General features: G+C 40.3%; 1 protein-coding gene across 1 annotated transcript; it reads right to left on the bottom strand.

Annotated features, from left to right (window-relative positions):
• Positions 1-8,956: 8,956 nt before the first annotated feature.
• Positions 8,957-19,099, bottom strand: LOC136679282 (fibroblast growth factor 10-like). The gene is made up of 3 exons (XM_066657722.1): positions 18,647-19,099; positions 10,621-10,724; positions 8,957-10,390 (listed from the first exon to the last, which is right to left on the bottom strand). Exons 1-3 carry the CDS (start codon positions 18,876-18,878, stop codon positions 10,199-10,201), a joined length of 528 nt encoding a protein of 175 aa, XP_066513819.1. The 5' UTR covers positions 18,879-19,099; the 3' UTR covers positions 8,957-10,198.
• Between the last annotated feature and the right edge of the window lie 1,245 nt (positions 19,100-20,344).

The raw sequence follows: 20,344 nt of genomic DNA, 5'->3' as shown, positions 1-20,344 counted from the left end.
TGACGCAATTCTGTCCATTTTTTCCTCTGAGGTAAATACTCCATGCTCTCCTTATGAACACAGATGAATTAATAAATTCTGTACTATTCAGTGGACTGTGTGTGTGTTGTGAGGGAAATGATAGTTTAAATCCAATTACATTTGAGATTTTATTTAAGTGTGTGTTCTCCCTGTATCTGGGTTTCCTCTGAGTTTTCCTCTATCCTCCCACAGTCAGAACTCACACACTGGTAGGTGTAGTAGCTGTGTGAGTCTGCGCACAGATGTGTGTGTGTGAGTGACTGGCTGAGTCAGACACTAGCAGAGTTTCACTGTGGTTTGTGCTCATTAGGTTCAGGACGTGATTTACCACAGTCATCATCATCACACACTTCAGATATATTACACTGTTATCTATATGTATTGGGGCATTATCTGAACACAGCGGACTAATGAAGAAATGTGTGTTTCTTTTCTGCTCTTCTTCCTCATTTATAAAGTGTTTATAAGAGACTCAGTAAAAATCAGATATTTCTGTATCATACCCTTTACTTATTCAGTACTTATTTTATCTTACGGCTTACTGAACAGGTACATAATCTGTACCCAGTAATTATCGGGCTGTAATTTAAAGTGTTACCCATAACAATCTTAATGCTGGTGATGCACTTTACAGTGAAGAGAAAGCAATCACAGTGTGAGGCAGACTCTGTGTAAAAGTGCAACATGAATAAAGCACAGCAGAGCCTCAGACACTGGACACAGGACAGGAGACTAGGCAAAGAAAAGGACAGGGATTGGGCCAGTGACGGCAACATAAACAGAGACAGGAATGAGGATGGAGACGGGGACACTGACATAATGAGGCACTGAGCCCAGTCTGGGTGAAATTTGAGGGACAGGTCTAACCAGGAATCAGGAGGACGGACGTTCAGGGGCAGGACCAGCCGGGTCCACGGGACCAGATGGGACGGAACCACAGGAGCAGTGGAGGCTGCAGATACTGGGACAGAATTAGACGAGACGAGAGAAGCAGCTGCACTGGAATTAGACACAGGTGAGTTGGAGCAGCGAGGGCCGACACTGAAGGTGCTGCTCTGGGTCTTGTCCCTCTGTGACACAGAAATCAGTTCAATAAACAGAGATGTCTTTCACACAAACACACACACACTTTTTGAGGCTCCAATACACCGTGTGTTTTTGGAACAAGGTAGGAAGCCGGAGCACCCGGAGAAAACCCGCGTAGACACGGGGCGAACACATCGTCAATCACATTTAACCCTCCTGTTATGTTGTGGGTCAAATTGACCCATTTTAAAGTTTGAAGATCTAGGAAAAGTAGTTAAAAGTATTTTTTTCAGTATGAAACTTGCAAAATGATGACAGTCAAGGAGGCTCTGGGAGTCATCGCTGATCATGACAGTGAAATAGAGGAGGATGTGTCTGAAGACAAAAACTATCTTGAGCTAAATTCTGATTCTAATGTTTCTGATATTGGGGCAGCACTGTGGTGCAGCAGGTCATGTCTCTGTCACAGCTCTAGGAACCTGGATGTTGTGTGTTCGAATCCCACTCCAGGTGACTGTCTGTGAGGAGTGTGGTGTGCTCTCCCTGTGTCTGGGTGGGTTTCCTCCGGGTGACTGTTTGTGAGGAGTGTGGTGTGCTCTCCCTGTGTCTGGGTGGGTTTCCTCCGGGTGAATGTCTGTGAGGAGTGTGGTGTGTTTTCTCTGTGTCTGCGTGGGTTTCCTCTGGGTGACTGTCTGTGAGGAGTGTGGTGTGTTTTCTCTGTGTCTGCATGGGTTTCCTCTGGGTGAACGTCTGTGAGGAGTGTGGTGTGTTCTCCCAGTGTCTGTGTGGGTTTCCTCCGGGTGACTGTCTGTGAGTAGTGTGGTGTGTTCTCCATGTGTCTGCGTGGGTTTCCTCCGTGTGACTGTCTGTGAGTAGTGTGGTGTGTTCTCCCTGTGTCTGCGTGGGTTTCCTCCGGGTGACTGTCTGTGAGTAGTGTGGTGTGTTCTCCCTGTGTCTGCGTGGGTTTCCTCCGGGTGACTGTCTGTGAGGAGTGTGGTGTGTTCTCCCAGTGTCTGTGTGGGTTTCCTCCGGGTGACTGTCTGTGAGTAGTGTGGTGTGTTCTCCATGTGTCTGCGTGGGTTTCCTCCGTGTGAATGTCTGTGAGTAGTGTGGTGTGTTCTCCCTGTGTCTGCGTGGGTTTCCTCCGGGTGACTGTCTGTGAGTAGTGTGGTGTGTTCTCCCTGTGTCTGCGTGGGTTTCCTCCGGGTGACTGTCTGTGAGGAGTGTGGTGTGTTCTCCCAGTGTCTGTGTGGGTTTCCTCCGGGTGACTGTCTGTGAGTAGTGTGGTGTGTTCTCCCTGTGTCTGCGTGGGTTTCCTCCGTGTGACTGTCTGTGAGTGGTGTGGTGTGTTCTCCCTGTGTCTGCGTGGGTTTCCTCTGGGTGACTGTCTGTGAGGAGTGTGGTGTGTTCTCCCTGTGTCTTCGTGGGTTTCCTCCAGGTGTTCCGGTTTCCTCCCATGGTCCAAAAACACACGTTGGTAGGTGGATTGATGACTCAAGTGTGCATAGGTTTGAACATGTGTGTGTGTGTGTGTCGCCTTGTGAAAGACTGGCGCTCCCTCCAGGGTTTGTTCCCACCTTGCACCCAGTGATTCCGAGTAGGCTCCGAACCCAACGCAGCCCTGAACTGGATAAGCGGTTACAGACAATGAATGAATGACAAATTCTCCGGGGTCTCTGGTTTCCTCCCACAGTCCAAAAACATGGAGTTTAGGTGAATTGGCTTCTCTCGTAACTGTCCTGGTGTGTGAATGAATGACTGTGTATGTTAAAGAATGTCTGTATGTGTGAGTGAATGTGTGTGTGCCCAGATATGGATTGGCGCTCTATCCTAGGTGAAACCCTAGTGCCCGATGCAGTCCTCCAAGTAGACGGTTGTTCCTGGTTGAGAGTACGCTGCACGTTTGGCTGCTGCTTCTCACCAGAGTGTGTGTGGATTGAATGTTGGGTGTTGATTGTTAAGCGTCCTTGGGTTTCTAGAAAAGCACTATATGAGTGTAACGTTAAATAAAACACATTTAGATGCATATTTGGGGCTCCTCATCCTGGCTGGGGTCTATAAGCCAAAGGATGAATCGACAGTCAGTCTTTCAAAAGTAATAAAGGGGTGAAAATTTAAAATGTTGTATTTTTTATGTAAAAAGAGTGAATTATCCTAATTGAACCATTACTTTGAACCATTACCTGTTAGAGGTAAGGAACACCACCGCACTAAATATTGATTGAATAATTAGTAACGGAGTTAGTAATTAAATATTCACACTGCTTGTTAGGATTTTTTTGGTTTCAGACATGTTGCTGTGCTAGATTAAAATTATTTGCTAATCTTATTTATAAAGAATAACAAAAAGAACCTAATGAAGGAAAAAAATGTAAATTGGACTCTGAGTGGAAAAGTGCTGAATGGTGGCATTTTGTCTAAAATTCTGTTTAATTACCAGTGGTCCGCCCAGAAAATGCTGTGCAAAACACTAGTGGACCTCCAACTTTGCCCTCAGTGGTCCAACAGTGGTCTGCCGTCTCCTTGCTATCAGGGTACATATATATAATAGATTTAAATTTAACCCAGTGGATACAATAGCAAAACTGCTCCTCAATCCCAGAAACATGGCACATTACACACTGAAGGGCTATTGAGACCACACCCCCTGCACTGTTCATTCCTCCATCACATGTACAGCATATGTCCAGATGATTTCTAGAATCAAGACACTCATCACTACTGAAAGCACACATTTGGACCAAAGGACTACCTAATGTCAGGTAAGTTTCTACAAGGTTCTTATTTTTATTGACAGTAATAGCATTGAAATATTTAAGCAACTATTAAATCAAGGTGTAATCTCACAGTTGCTTACTGCTCACACTTAATGAGAAAATACATTTAAGAGACTAGTTTACCAAGGCTAGCAAGATGTTAGCTTATCAAGGCTAGCATAGGCTATCTATCTAGAGAATTAATAAATCAAGAATTAATACTTATTATTTATTTGAACATGGAGGATACAGAGGTTCAGGAAGAAGCCAACTACAGCACCCTCCATAATTATTGGCACACCTGGTTAAGTGTTAAGTGTTCTAATAATTTTTTAAAATAAAATAATATAGGACAACAATGCAAAAGAAGAGAAAAATCTAAGCTTTAATTCAAGTGCCTTTATTTGGTTGGAAAAAAAAGTCACATATCACAAATCACAGAAATACAAACTGGATTCCAAAAAAGTTAGGACACTATCTAATATTTTATTCAGAATAGAAGACAAATCAGTTTAAAATGAGAGAATGTATCATTTTAAGGGAAAAATATGTTGTTTCAAAATTTCATGGTGTCAACATATCCCCAAAAAGTTGGGACAAGGTCATTTTTTACCACTGTGTGGCATCCCCCCTTCTTCTTACAACACTTAACAGACATCTGGGGACAGAGGAGACCAGTTTCTCAAGTTTAGAAATAGGAATGCTCCCCCATTCATGTCTAATACAGGCCTCTAACTTTTCAATCGTCTTGGGCTTTTTTTGTTTTTATGATGCGCCAAATGTTCTCTATAGGTGAAAGATCTGGACTGCAGGCTGTCATTTCAGTACCCGGATCCTTCTCCTACGTAGCCATGATGTTGTGATTGCTGCAGAATGTGGTCAGGCATTATCTTGTTGAAAAATGCAGGGTCTTCTCTGAAAGAGATGACGTCTAGATGGGAGCATATGTTGTTCTAGAACCTGAACATAGTTCTCTGCATTAATGGTGCCTTTCCAGACATGCAAGCTGCCCATGCCACAAGCACTCATGCAACCCCATACCATCAGTGATGCAGGCTTCTGAACGGAGCGTTGATAACAACTTGGGTTATCCTTGTCCTCATAAAGAACTTCAAATCGTGACTCATCTGACCACAGAACAGTCTTCCATTTTGCCACACTCCATTTTAAAAGACCCCTGGCCCAGTGCAAACGTTTGAGCTTGTGGAGCTTGCTTAGAAATGGCTTCCTCTTTGCACTGTAGAGTTTCAGCTGGCAACGGTGGATGGCACGGTGGATTGTGTTCACTGACAATGCTTTCTGGAAGTATTCCTGAGCCCATTCTGTTATTTCCTTGACAGTGGCATTCCTGTTTGAAGTGCAGTAACGTTTAAGGGCCCGGAGATCACGAGCATCCAGTAGAGTTTTACGACCTTGACCCTTACGCACAGCAATTGTTCCAGATTCTCTGAATCGTTTGATGATGTTATACACGGTTGATGATGATAACTTAAAAGTCTTTGCTATTTTACGCTGGGTAACACCATTCTGGTTCACCTTTCTGCGCAACAATGGTGGAATTGGTGATCCTCTTACCATCTTGGCTTCAGACTCTCTGAGACACTCTGAGAAGCTCTTTTTATACCCAATCATGTTGTCAATTGACCTAATTAGTGTTAATTTGTCTTCCAGCTGTTCGTTATATGCTCAATTTCCTTTTTCCAGCCACTTATTGCTTTTTTGTGATTTGTTGACACTTGTTGTGACACAACATTTGTTGTGAAATTTTGAATGAACATATTTTTCCTTTAAAATGTTACATTTACTCAGATTAAACATTTGATCTGTCATCTATGTTCTATTACGAATAAAATATTGACATTTGCCATCTCCATATTATTGCAGTCAGTTTTTATTCACAATTTGTGACACAATGTGTCCCAATTTTTTTGGAATCCGGTTTGTAAATCTTTTGAATGAAATCATGTGTGCCACAATTATTGGCACCCCTGGTGTTAGCATTTTGTACAAACTCCTTTTGCCAAAAAAGACAGCACTTAGTCTTCTCCTACAACTCTTCACAAGATGGGAGAATACAGAAAGAGGGATCTTCAACCATTCCTCTTTGCACAACCTCTCTAACGTCCAGACGTCCAGAGTCCTGGGTCTTCTCCTATGCATTCTCCTCTGATGGCCATGAGAGGAGCTTGATTTTATGCCTTGTGAACCATTTTTTAGTAGATTTGGCCACATTTTTAGGATTGTTATATTGCTGAAAGACCCAGTGACAACTCATCTTCAGCTTTCGGGCAGAGGCCACCAGATACTGATTCAAAATGTCCTGATATTTCAGAATTCATGATTACATGTATCCTTACAATGTTCCCAGGTCTTTTGGAGGAGAAACAGGCCCACAGCAGCACCAAACCTCCCCCATACTTAACAGTGGGCATGAGGTGTTTTTCTGCGTACTCATCCTTGGGGTTACCCCAGACCCACTTAGAGTGTTTGTTGCCAAAAAAATTGGTCTCATCTGACCAAAGCACACAGTCCCAGTTAAAATCCCAGTACTGCTTGGCAAACTCCACCCGTTCACGCTTATAACTCCAAAAAGGCTATCTCCGTGCAGCCTCCCAAACAGCTTGTCGGCATGTAGATAGCGCCTGATGATTGTTTGGGAGACCTCGTAACCCCAAGATGCTACCATTTGCTTCAATTCCCTTACAGTGAGCTTTGGAGAACTTTTTACTTCTCTTACCATCTTTTTCACTGTGCGTGGTGCAAGATACACTTGCGTCTTCTTCCAGGCTTGTTCGTCACAGTTCCATCTGTTTTGAACCTTTTGATGATTGCTGTAGATAAGTGCATCTGCAGGTGAGTGGCTATTTTTTGTGGGGAAACCCGAGGGAAACAGGAAGTAATTAAAGGTTCCTAGATACTTTGATACACTTTATGCACTACAGTAGAAATTACATAAATGGTTCAAATACATTTATTTGCAAGAAATAGTTAAGGGTGCCAATGATTGTGGAACAGGTCATTTTATGGGAAATAATTATTTCTTAGTCAGGATTTTTTCTTTCTTTTTTTTTTCACTTGAGCTGAAGATTGCTTTTTTTTCCTAATGTTGTCCTGAGTGAGATTATGTTTCTGCAATAAAAAAAATATATATTTTAATGATTTTAACACATTTTAACTAGGGGTGCCAATAATTATGGAGGGCGCTGTATGTATCATAATTGTTATTTGTATTGTTATGCTTTCTTGTCATTGAGTACATTGATGATAGTGTATCACATAGTATCTTTAAATTATCCAATATTTCCCATTAAATCCAATAAATTCCCAAAGTTCCCAAAATTTCCATGGAAAGTTTATATTTTGGAATATTTCCAAAGTTCCCAAGTTAAAGTTCCCATGGAAAGTTACTGGCAAGTTATCGAAATTTTCCACCCCTTTGCAACTCTAGTAGCTATAGACAGACGCCTAACCATTTTTTTATAACATCTGAATAGTTTTGTTCACTTTGTTCACAACAATACTTAAATATGAAATATGTTTCTTAGCAGGAACATCAGCAATTGAATTTATGTAATTATCCTTTAAAGATAAAACCTCACATTTGTTTAAATTGAGACATAAACCTGAAAAATTGAAGAAACTATGGACAACGAAAGCAATTTCATATTTATTACCTAAAATTTCATATTTATTACCTAACTTTTTTCATGTAGTTGAGGGATTTTAATCTCCATCACCAATACTAATTCCCTTAAAGGAGCTTTGTTCAATGCAAGAACGTAGACCGAATAATCATTAATGGGGCTATTGGGTAACCTTGATGAATACCTCTTACAAAATCTCTGAGACATCCCATTGCAGCTTAATTGAACTGTTGATATTATAGACACTTCCGCTCCTAAAATGAGAAATTTCATTCATTCATTCATTCATTCATTGTCTGTAACCGCTTATCCAGTTCAGGGTCACGGTGGGTCCAGAGCCTACCTGGAATCATTGGGCGCAAGGCAGGAATACACCCTGAAGGGGGCGCAAGTCCTTCACAGGGCAACACACACGCATTCACTCACACACTCACACCTACAGACACTTTTGAGTCGCCAATCCACCTGCAACGTCAACGTGTGTTTTTGGACTGTGGGAGGAAACCGGAGCACCCGGAGGAAACCCACGCGAACACGGGGAGAACACACCAACTCCTCACAGACAGTCACCCGGAGTGGGAATCGAACCCACAACCTCCAGACCCCTGGAGCTGTGTTGAGAAATTTCAATATATCAGAAATAAAGCTGTGGTTTATAGTGTCAAAACTTTATGAAAATCTATAAACAATGGGTCATTAACTTAAAATCTTGATAGTCAATAAGGTCCAAGATTAACAGGATATTTTATATGTGCAGCTTGAGGAGAGAACCTGCATTGTCTGAAACCTGCAGCTGACTCGCACTCACTCCGCTAATGGTGCCACAAGTCTATTAGTTGTTGAAGAGTGTGAGTTGCTAAAGCACCTTTGAAAGGATGTGCTACTTTTCTGACAGGAAACAAAAGCATTTTCTTCTACTTATTTATTAAATTTTTTAAATAAATTAGTTTGTTGGTTTTATTCATTCTTTTATATAATTTGCCGTATGTAAAGATAAACTGATTTGCTTTTAATAAAAAAAAATATTCCTTATTGAGTTAATCTAAGGTGGTTTTATTTCTCATTAGCCCTTTTTCCACTGTTTTTCCCAAAGCTGATTGTAAGCGGGGAAACAGCAGATAACAGATCACTCAGTGTTTAGCAGTTTGTATGGGTGTTTAGCACTGTGTGGTTTTTTCCGTTTGTGTGTGTTCCTGTAAATTTGTGTGTAATGGAAAGTAGAGGAATGTTTCCGTCTAAGACGAGAGAGGGAGAGAGATTTAAAGTAATAAGGAATAGGAATAGACTGGAAAATATTTTGCTGAATGTGTGGTTAGCAACATTAGCTTCATAGGCCTTGTGTTAAACCCTAATTTATTATATATATATATATATATATATATATATATATATATATGCACACACACACGCACTCGGTTAAACAACAACATGTAAAATATATGAAATATGACCCCTTAAAGAGTGAGAAAAATAGCTTTTATTTGTTATAAAGTAGAGAAAGGCTGCTCTTCATACATTTCATTAGTTTTTGCATTTAAATATTATACAAATAAATAATCTCTCTGAAAGCAGTAAAGGACAGTGTCCATCAGTAAACCATCATCTGAATCCCAGTCCACAATATATAATCCACTTTCCAAGTTCCGGTACCATGTGCCTATTCCCGGATCTAGTAAAAAGATCCAGATCTGAATTCCAGTTCTAGAATGTAGTAATAGATTTAGTTCCATGCTCTAGTGCCATTGCTATTGTTGCAGGTCTATCTGGTTCCATTTTAGTATCTGGTTCCTTTTGGCTCCCAAATTCGGTTCCATATCTTAGTTTCAGGATCCAGTTCCATGATCTGGTTCCAGGATCCATTTCCATGTTTTAGGCCCAGTATTCAGTTCCATGCTTTGGTTTCAGGATCTAGTTCCATTCTCCAATCTCTGGATCCTGATTCTTGCTTTAATTCCAGGACCCATTTATCTGTTCAGATTCCAGGTTCTGATTCTGTGTGTCAGTTCCAGGTCCAGCTTTTTAATCATAATCTCAGACAAACAATAAAAACCCTGATGTGGAATCCCCAGAAACACACACAAGGTACCCAGTATACTCCAGAGATGGCCATGCATTACTTATTACTGAAATTCACAGCCCTTTGGAATGATATTTAACTATGTAAACACCAGTATGAACATTTATTTTTTCCACACACAGGCAATGATTTAATAGACTTCACAGTAAATATGCAGTTTCACCATCTTGTCCCAGATGTAGTCAATCAAGCAAAAAATGTTTGATGTCCGAAATCTGTTTTTTGAGTTTTACACTGGAGTTACAAGTCTGTGTTGAATTTCTGTGGTCTCAGATAGATGTCATAATGTGGTATCACTCTATCACACACTTATGAACATGGATTAAGGTTTCAGAATACAGAATTCAGTATTTACATTTATTACGTTGAAGGATTTTATAACAGTTTGCCAACACACAATATATATATATATATATATATATATATATATATAAAACTGTGCCTTGAAGACGACCACACCTCTACACCTCTGCTGTTTCTGTCAAACACTTTGAACAGATATGGCAAAATTGGGTACTTATATGTTATTACGCCACAGGAAGAACAACAAATGTAATGCACACACACACACACACACACACACAAACAGAATTGATTTCTTGTAGGTCCAGCTGCATTAGCTTGAAGAAATGTTTGTGTATGTTTCATATTTGAGCATCATAGGGTGTGTCCACTCAGACCACAATGGGCAGGAATTGGGTGGCCACACTCCTCCTACGTGTTTTTCTGCCCTTCATTGGCTGCCCATTAGCATTCAGACCCACAAACATGGCCCTGCGTCGATTCTTCCACTGCGCAGATGAGTATGTGTTGTAGCCAGTCTCTTCAATACGTTCTTTCAGCCGACAGTTCATGCTATATTCCCTCTGGAAATCAACCAATAAACACAGGTTACAAGTTATGAATACATTACATGGTTTTAATTTATTCAGGGTGTTGTACTCAAGGGCCTGTGTTTCCTGGGTCATACAAATCCAGTGCCCTACATTCGCAATGTCCTATTTTCCCAGGTGCCTACATTCTCTGGGGCCTATATGTGTTCAAGGTTCCTATAAGGTGTGTGTGTGTTTTATGTGTGTGTTTGTGTAATACTCACTGCTCCATACACCCTTCCTTTCCTGCTGATGGCAAGATAATAATTACTGGTGAGACCACGAATGGCCACCACCCCCACATCCACAGAAGTAATCTCCAGAATACCTGCAACACAAACACACACACACACACACATGCATGCATAAGTTCTGTAATTCATACTTTATAAGCAGTGAGTTAGCAGCTGTTTAAAAACAGGAGAGTGTGTTGAGCAGTCCAATATTGACCTAATGTACCAGGTACCATGTGTTTTCATTTTAATATTAATTTAAAACAATTACACAGAAATTTCACATTCATCCTGGGAGCATTTACACAACTGCATGCATCATTGGCATTGTAATGTAGCAGTTTTAGAATAACTCTGAATTGAATTATGCTTTTGTTTTCAGACATCCCCCTGCTTGAAGATCAGTGCTTCTATACTTCTACCTCAGTATACAAAAACAGAGACAAGGGGATGTGGCCATTTCACATCCATTAATTGTGTGAGTGTCTGTGGGTATGTGTATGAGAGAGAGGGAGGGAGAGAGAGTGACTGAGTGAGACAGAGAGTGTGTAATTGTGTGTGTGTGTTTGTGTGTGTGTGTGTGTGTGTGTGCATGCGTTGGGTTGGGTTGCAGGTATCGGATGAAACAGTAAATCTACCTGCCCTTCAGTAAACAGTGGCAGGATGAAAGGATGAAGAATGGAAGGAAAGAAGAAACGTAGGATGACAGAGAATCAGATTAGAAGAACATCAGTGAGCAATGATCAAAGAGAAAGAGAGAGAGAGAGAGAGAGAGAGAGAGAGAGAGAGAGAGGGAATTGAATAAAGAGCTTCCACACCACATGAATCACACCCACATAGTTTTTGTACAATATTAATAATATTTAGAATGGTTTTAATTGTTTCTTTCTACAAGGTTACGGGTTTGAACCAGACATGTTTCTTATGTGATTTTTATGCTTCTACTTTCCCAATCACTAGGCTGTGAACTGGGTGGTTTGGTACAGGGCTGTGACAACTGCCATCTACCACATGGGAAAGTAGCAGCATAAACACTCAAGATATTTCTTAATTTAAATGATTGTAGCCTGTGTGTGTGGGTGAGTTCACTGCACTCTTGTTAACCAAGCACAATGAAGAGAAGAGAAACAGTAACTGCATTGGTCAAAATTCCTAACCTGTTCTGATTGGCTATTGGACTTTTGGTAGCAGTTATTTTGAAAATACATGTGCATGCACAGACTGCTTTATGAGCACACAGGACATATATAAGTGCAATCCCTTTAAAGATCTGATCATTGGAAATTCAGTCAATGATTAATGTCTATTGCATGACAGCAACAAAACTGTGAGTGTTCTAATAGTGCTTTCACATTTTAAAATGATTCATCTTTTGGCATTACATTGACGCCATACAATTTCAGCTTTGATGGGAAACCTTTATTGACACTTTCTCTCACCACATTTCACCAAGGCACTGCTCACCAAGTGGAGTCATGGAAACAAAGAAAATGATATTGCCTCTAACTGGCTAAATGCAACGCGGCCGCTTCATTTCTTTGCATAAAGTGTAACTTGGCTGAAATTTTCTTGCTGTGTGGCACTGCTTTGCAGACCATAATGCAGTGCATGAAGCAGTGAAACTCCCCATAACACCACACTATAACTACCTTTTATTAATGGTGAATTAACCATTGTTGTGCGCTGTGGCTGTAATGTGCCATATAATTGACTGGGACAAAAGCAAATGGTTTGGCAGTCCCACCTTTCTTGTTTTTACATGATTTGGTCCTGCATATGTACAAAACGCAACACTAAGGCAGACAGACATACATAAACATACACACGTGCACACACACACTCACACACCCACCCACCCACACACACACACACACCCACCCACCCACCCACACACACACACACACACACAAGTGCAGTGCTGTGATTGCAGGATTAGAGCTGACACGCATGTTTGACCACACATAGAGCCATTTCAGCATTATCCACACCCAAAATACCAAAACACACACACACTTAGAAGCATGTGTGCGATCTCAGGTCAAGGCTTTGAAGTACTTTCTGACTGAAAATTACCCCACACTGCAGAGAACACCAGCCTTTTACAGTAAAGTCCCGAATAATAGGACATATATTTAAAAAAAAAGTTTGGTATTGCATGTCCATAGTTAACATGATTTTAGTTCATTAATAACATGATGATTGTATTTTATCTCAGAATGTAATTTAAAATTAATAGGCTTAATCTGGAACCACTTTAAGGAAAAATGATGCATTCAGGATTTTCACTGTGTTATCCAAGAATATTCAGCCGAGGCCCTCTCCCATTGGTTGTGACTTCAGGTTCTGGACTGAAGACCCGACATGTTGTCTTATTTGTGAGCTTTCATTAGTGACAAATTAATAAAGGATACCTTGATTCACAATGGGTAAGTCACTCTATTTACAAAAAAGTCACTCTAGAATATTGTGTATGTTCTAGAGAGTTTGAATAGGAGCCAAATGTAACCAGGTTTCTGTCATTTAAGTTCTAAATGGAAAACAGCTGCTGCTCTATGTCAGGATCTTTACTGAAAGGGTCACTATGAAGAAGGAAATCTTGGTTGTAATATGGTCTGGCACATGGCGTAAATGTATTTAAACATTTATTGTCTCTTAATAAGGTTTATATATATATATATATATATATATATATATATATATATATATATATATATATTCACCACTGGAATTGCATAGGAATGTTATGGAAATTACATTCTGTTTTATTTACTTGATTTTGACATTTATGAAGGCCTAGCACTAACAGTCATGGTTCAGAAATGTACAGCACTAAACACCAACACCTGTTTGTGTGTGTATGTGTGTATTTGTGTGAAAGACAGTGAGAGGTCAGTAGTGTTTGTTGTGTTTATTTTGGTGGCTAATGCTGAATTCCCGAAAATGTTAACACTCTCTGTTGGGAGGGGAAATTAACTTATTTCTCTGTTTGCTGTCAATTGTTTGTGTGTGTGTGTGTCACTTGCTATGCTCTGTTAGCTGTGAGTAAATGTTGCATGTAGTGAACTCAAATTTCACCTTGCTGTGTGCTTGTGTGTGTGTGTGTGTGTGTGTGTATAAAGCACACTTTTTCCATAAAGCACTGCCAACACTTTACCAGATTTTACAGCCAAGACTCTGCTTTGGTGTTTTGAGGGGGGAAACAAAAAAGTCATAGTTTACAGAGCAGTGTGATGGGTCTCTGTGGTTTCAGATGTGTCACGATAAGCGAGAAGTGCTTTGTGCTAACTATCGCATGTGATTGAGTGCTAATTATACTATGTTCATTCAGCCAGGACTCATAAACACCACAAATCCTGCTCTGGTGCTCTCCTACAATGCCATTTATTCATCCAAATCTAACAATGTCTAACGCTTTTTATAATTTATTTCTGTTGTGAACCCCTTCACATACAATCTGATCCACCAATCAATGGTTTCAATCTATACCCCTTCCACCTGACCTAAAACCTTTAATATCCATCCTAAACTCACTAAAGGGTCATTTAGATTCACATTAAGCTCTGCCCTTTATATATACCTTACAACCCCTGCATCTGTATTTAAGCCATTTAAATTCACCATAAACCATTATACCTGGCCTAAATGCCTACCCTAAACATCTAAACCACCTAAACTATACCTAATGCTATTTATAACCATCATAAAAGTCCTGTGCAAGGTCTAAATATCTTGTAACCTAAACACACTATACTTGGCCTAAAGCCCTTTATACCCGTCTTAAACCATTTACACTCAACCTCATGTCCTTTATATCCGTCATTAACCCCTAGATTTGGCCTAAAGCTGTTTAATATCCCTCCTTAAATGGGATAAAAGCATTAATATCCAAATTAAACTCCCTGTATCTAGCCTAAATTCCCTTATATCCAGACTTCACCCATCCCAAATCTCTTTATATCCAGCATAAAAGCCCATGCACTCCACCTAAATACCTTTATTCAACCTGTGTGCCAGAGTCACATCTTTAATGTCTTAAAATGCAGCCACTGTAGACAGGGCAGTTGTTACTAAGAAACAGCTGCTATCATACTTTTGAAACCAGCCTTGCTGGCTCTATCAGAAATATTCAGCAGAACAAGTCAAATCACAGTTAAGAATTTAACACTACTCACTTCTGCAGAAACCATGCTCTGAAAACCATGCCAATTGAAATTACCCAGTTTGGCTTAGTGGTACAGGCACGTGGGACAGTTTTGCATTGGAATCCCCATAAATTTGTGGGTGTCTGCAGCTGTGGGGTCTGACGCCATATCAGACCAAACGCTGTGTTAGACGATTCAGCTGCAAACACCCAACAGGATAAACACTTTCAGATCCCTGAGGAAAAACTCCCTACAAGATTCCACACCATCATCACACACAGCACAGCAACATTACACTTCTGCCTCTCCCAGGAGCTTTGTAAAACAATAGCCACCTTTCTTTTTAGATTTGGTCAGAAATAAAAGCTTCAAAATGCCTGATAGGATAAAATCCAATCAGCATTTTTATTTTTACAGGTGATATCTGATTAGATTTAACCACTCTTCTTTTAATAGGGGTTTAGGAACCAGCTTGACACATTAGATTAACTACTTATATCACTAGGAAAAAATGGTTTATATTAGGGCCAATTTCATATTTAAAAAGTCACAGGAAGTTATCAGAGTTTCATGACGACTGTGAATACACTACTGGTTCATCAAAAGGGAAAACAGCCATCACTCTTTACTGAAAGAATCAATGTAAAACTGATACAAGGTTCAAATTATATATCTGTGTTTAATCTACACTGGCTGAACAATGTCCCTGTCAATCAATACTAGCTTAGTGATACCACACTACTAAAGTCCCATGTGGGTGCTTGCAGAAACTAGCATTACCTTACTTTTTTTCCCATTTTCTTTGTTTTGATATTTCTGAACCAAACTAGAGGCCTATAGTTATTATAAATTGTGTTAGTGTTTTTAGTTGAACATTCATTTGGCTGTGTTTATTTTTCTTTTTGCTTCATTCAGAATTTCATCCAGGTGTGTTGTCAGATGTTCTGTCACTCTCTAAGGACACCTGTTGCTGCCTTAAAATCCAAAGTCTTTTTCAAATGCAGAATAGTACGTTTTTCAGAGCTGCTTCAAAGTCTACAGCAGCTAACCCCATTTTTAGCCTGAGGACAGAAGCATTAGCACTGTTCTTGTCTCTCTGTTCCTGTCCCGCAAGGCTTAGCCCTTTTGTCCCTCAGTGTCTTCACCTGCCTTTGATGTGCCAGCACAGTTATTCAACAGCAGCATTCAGGAAACAGCAGTTACATCAAAGCTAACCATTTTAGTCTTGGATGTAGGCATGCTAACATATATGAATTGCATTCCAAAATTTGCAAATGTGGTCAAACTTGTGATTAAAAGAAATGTGATTTAAATCTGTATATTCACTTACTGTATATAACTGAATGTACATGTTTTAGCACTTGAGCTACATGTTTAATATTAGATCATGTACAATAAAATGTATTCCTTAACAATTAGCATGGTCCTAATTATGTTAGCACACAGGCCTCATTCCGTTCTAATGATTTACAATGTCCTGTATATACTTTAGGACACTATATTCTGCTAAACAAACTAGATACTGTTTAATAAGCTAGCAGCACTCCTTTACACTGTGTTGAGATGCTACGTAATCTCCTATGACTTCTAATGGCTTTATGACAAATAGTAGCTTCTATGTGGAGACACACTTTCAGTTTCTCAAATAAATCTGCTGCCACACAAAATTCAGTTAGAAGAGTTGGTTACATTTTTGGCAAGTTTGTCCCAACCACATTCAGTGATGTTGAGGTCGAGGCTCTGGGGTCATCAGCCCAGTGTTCTGGGACACACCAGACTTTTTTCTGCTTTACCTTTGGTTGTTTTTTAAGCTTTTACATGACTTACTTAGCTTTGTTTTTAGCTTATTAGCTTTGTGTAACATATTGTGTGCTAACTCAGCACTGTTATCAGAGCCAGGTTGAGTTTATCTGAGCAATTGAAATCAGCAGAAACAGACACTTCCTCTCTCCACTGTGACTGTGACTGATTATACTTTTATTGACTGAGACAGAACAATAACGTCTAGACCCCCCATCACCAACACCCTCCAGGGGATCATGTCTATAGGAAAAGAGCAGTTAAGGCCACTTATGCATATGTCACCATTTAGAAGCGATTATTCCTTCAAGTGATTCTTTAACACTGCACCATTTCTTATATATAACACTGAAAAATTAGAGAGCATTCTATATATTTAACCGAAAATGAAACAGACAACACTGATTATTTTCAGCATATTACCTGTCCACCCAGCTTCCTTTTATTACAGGAAATACACATTTATCTTCCTGACATCCAGTCCTTTTCTTCACAGTATTTCCCAACCCGTTCATTGATACTCCGGGCTCTGGAGCAATTAGTCCACTGTTCTGAGATGTTTCTTTTGTTTGTTTATAAATATATTTTATTTTTACTTTTTCTCCAGTTTCTCCACATTCTTCCACACCCATAGGTTTGAGTTGTTCTTCTCACAGTGGAGTTAAGAACACGAACAATGGTGGATGTGTTCAGATTTGAAGAGGAAAAAGAAAATTTCTCTTTTTATCTGATTTTATCTGATGGGGGCAGATTTGGTGAATACACCAGGTCTGGGTTTGTTATGGGCTACAGATTGACTGTATATTTATAATTTTTGAGTTTTTCTATAACTTCCATTTACTTAGTAACATTTCAAATATTACTCACTTCATTTGAGAAACATTCCATACATTACTCACTTCATGTACTGTCTCTTGCACAGAGTATAAACAGGACAAAAATAGGGCAAACAAAAGTGTTTTAGTCACAGTTTCTTCCAAATGGAATGACCTTAGACCTTCCCCAGAGAAATATATTACACACACACACACACACACAAGGAAACAGGCAAGCTCTTATCTACACATGGACACCATATGAGAAATTATTAAAATTCTTCAATGTTAAACTTATTACAGCAACACAATGCCTTGGATCTTGGTGCTTTGCTTTCACTCTGTAACACACACACACACAGAGAGAGAGAGAGAGAGAGAGAGAGAAGAGAGAAACCCCACAGGCCATCTATAAGCTCGTATTCTTCTGGAGTTTGTTTACAAAAGCAATTGATCTTCCTAAAGTCTTCACACCGAGGACACATTCTCCTTCTGGCCAGTGAGGAAATGTGTGGGCTAATTGCTCTCAGATTTGAGAAATATATATATAGAGAGAACTTGTATTCCACACATTAAAAATATTATCATCCTCTCTACAGACTAAACAGTGCTCAAGAAAACACATTGTGACTTGAGGGATTTAACAATAAGGCGAATTGTTGTTCTGGAGATCACAAGTTCAATGATGTTACAGCCATTAATTTCCTGAATCTTACTGACTCTGAGTGGGTAATAATGGCCCTTCCTCTTCCCCTCAGTATGATAGGCAACAGGGTCCTGCAATAAATACTTCAGGACATGCCAGAGTTGCTAAGAAATAATTTTAAAGGTCTATCTATAATGAAAACACACACACACACACACACACACACACACACACACACAAAACAAAAAACAAACAAGCAAAAAAAAACTAGGAATGTTAGTTAACTTTGATAGAACCCTAAAGTGGGTTAAATACGTGAGCAGGAGTCTTTTTTCCCTTTTTAAGTCTGAATTTTTTATGGGCTCTTCAGCTGCATTCTTGTAGTAATCCTTAATAATAATCAGATTTGTATAACTATTAGCTTTGGGGGGTATTATATAAATTTACTGTGGATTTATAGTGAAGACTGGATTTATTACTGTGCATTTACTGTAATACTGCTCATTGTGAGTTTATTGCTGTACTACAAAGTTCCGTATGAGTTTATTAATAAAGACCCCTACAGATTCATAAATGTGCAATAAATAACTGTAAGTTGGGAGTTCGTAACTCACTGTGAGGGTCGTCTCTGCTCTTCGTGCCGTTCACTTTGCCATTTGTGTCTATCCTCAGGAACATTCTCTGGTAGTTGAACAGTTTTCTTTGGCGCGTGTCTCCCTGAAGGTGCTGATAACTGCGCGCGTGCCTGCGGTGCGCGCCCGCCGCCACGCTCCCGAGCAGCAGCAGCAGCAGCACGACCGCCGGGAGCGCGCGCAGGACGAGACTACACCGCGCGCATGCGGCCATGGCCGCGCGCTGAAGGGCGCACGAGCATCGCCGCCTCACAGCGCACGAGCTTCGGCAACCGGCAGCGAGAGCTGCGGCCCTACGACACGGAACGAAAATCAGGAAAATCTCCACAGAATCTCAACTACACAAAAGCCAAACAAGGTACAGCCCAGCTTATGCCGCTTTGAAACCCCCCACAACCAACGAGCACTCTCTACCCGGTTCTTCCTTCTTTCTCCTCTTCCAGTCAGACTCTATATCCCCCCCTCCCTCTCTCTCTCGCTCTGTTTCTCTCCTTTCTGTCTCTAACTTTTTCTGTTCCCCTACCTCTGTATCTCCCTGGGTCCCCACTCTCTCTTTTTTTTCAAACTTTTGCCTCTCCCCTGCCTCTTTCTGTTCCCCCACCCATTCTCTCTCTCTCTCTCTCTCTCTCTCTCTCTCTCTCTCACTGGTTATGGTTAAGTTACCTGAGTAGGGTGAATGTAGGTTTGAGCCAGAACCAGAGTGATGATCACTAGGGCTCATAGTCTCTCTCTCTCTCTCTCTCTCTGTCTCTCTCTCTCTCTCTCTCTCTCTCTCTCTCTCTCTCTCTCTCTCTCGCACATTCATTACAATTCAGCCCTGGATAATATAAAGCAGAGGAGTGTACACAAAAACAGACTCACCAGAAATACTGACTCACCTCTGATGTATATAGATCAAATATAGAGATACTGTACAGAGACATCTTAGATCATAGTAGGAGGTATTTGGCAATCCATATAGTCTCACATCTCAAATAGCAGCAAAGGATCACTCTGGCCTACCACTGTGGTAGAGTGTTAACTGGAAGTGTTTCCGCAAATATTTGCCCCCATAAAAATCTTCTAATACGTGCAGTGTGTTAAAGGAAAACCACTCCACTGGATAATCGATAAATTTCCTTACAAAAAGTAAGAATGTTTGTTTTTGGTAGATTATTTCTTTGTTGTAACAATGCTTCTTGGCAATAAATCTTATTCCATTGGAAGCCTGTTCATTTCCCTTTTAAATGGTGCCACATTTGTAGGGAATATGCATTTGTGGGATTAGCAGTAGAGTTGAGTATGTGGGTTGCACCCATGATGTGCCAAAACAACTCTGCCAAAGCCAAACAGCTTATTTTGCTGTTGCTATTGAGACTTGTTTTGAGCTTCTGGTACCCTGATTGGCAGCACCTGTGAGCATGGGCCCTGCTACAGTGGTCAGTAGGTATCTGCTCCAAGAATCGGCATACCACGTTTGATTGATCTGGATAGGGCCCGTGCAATAGGGCAACTTCAAGCTGGTGTTCTGCAATGCCAAGTTGTTGTGAGCCAATTATTTGGAGTGAGCCCTAGTAACATCTTCAAATTGAAAGCCAAGCTCATATAACAGAGGATGTCAAAGACAGGCTGCGAAGTGGGTGTCCCAAGAAGACGACGCCCCAAGAAGATTGCTTCCTCACCCTGTCAGCACTTAGGTAC

The sequence above is a fragment of the Hoplias malabaricus genome, chromosome Y (genome assembly GCF_029633855.1).
Source record: "Hoplias malabaricus isolate fHopMal1 chromosome Y, fHopMal1.hap1, whole genome shotgun sequence".
In the NCBI taxonomy this organism is placed as follows: domain Eukaryota; kingdom Metazoa; phylum Chordata; class Actinopteri; order Characiformes; family Erythrinidae; genus Hoplias; species Hoplias malabaricus.
Note: the sequence above shows the minus strand (reverse complement) of the source record. Positions and strands in the feature narration are given on the sequence as shown.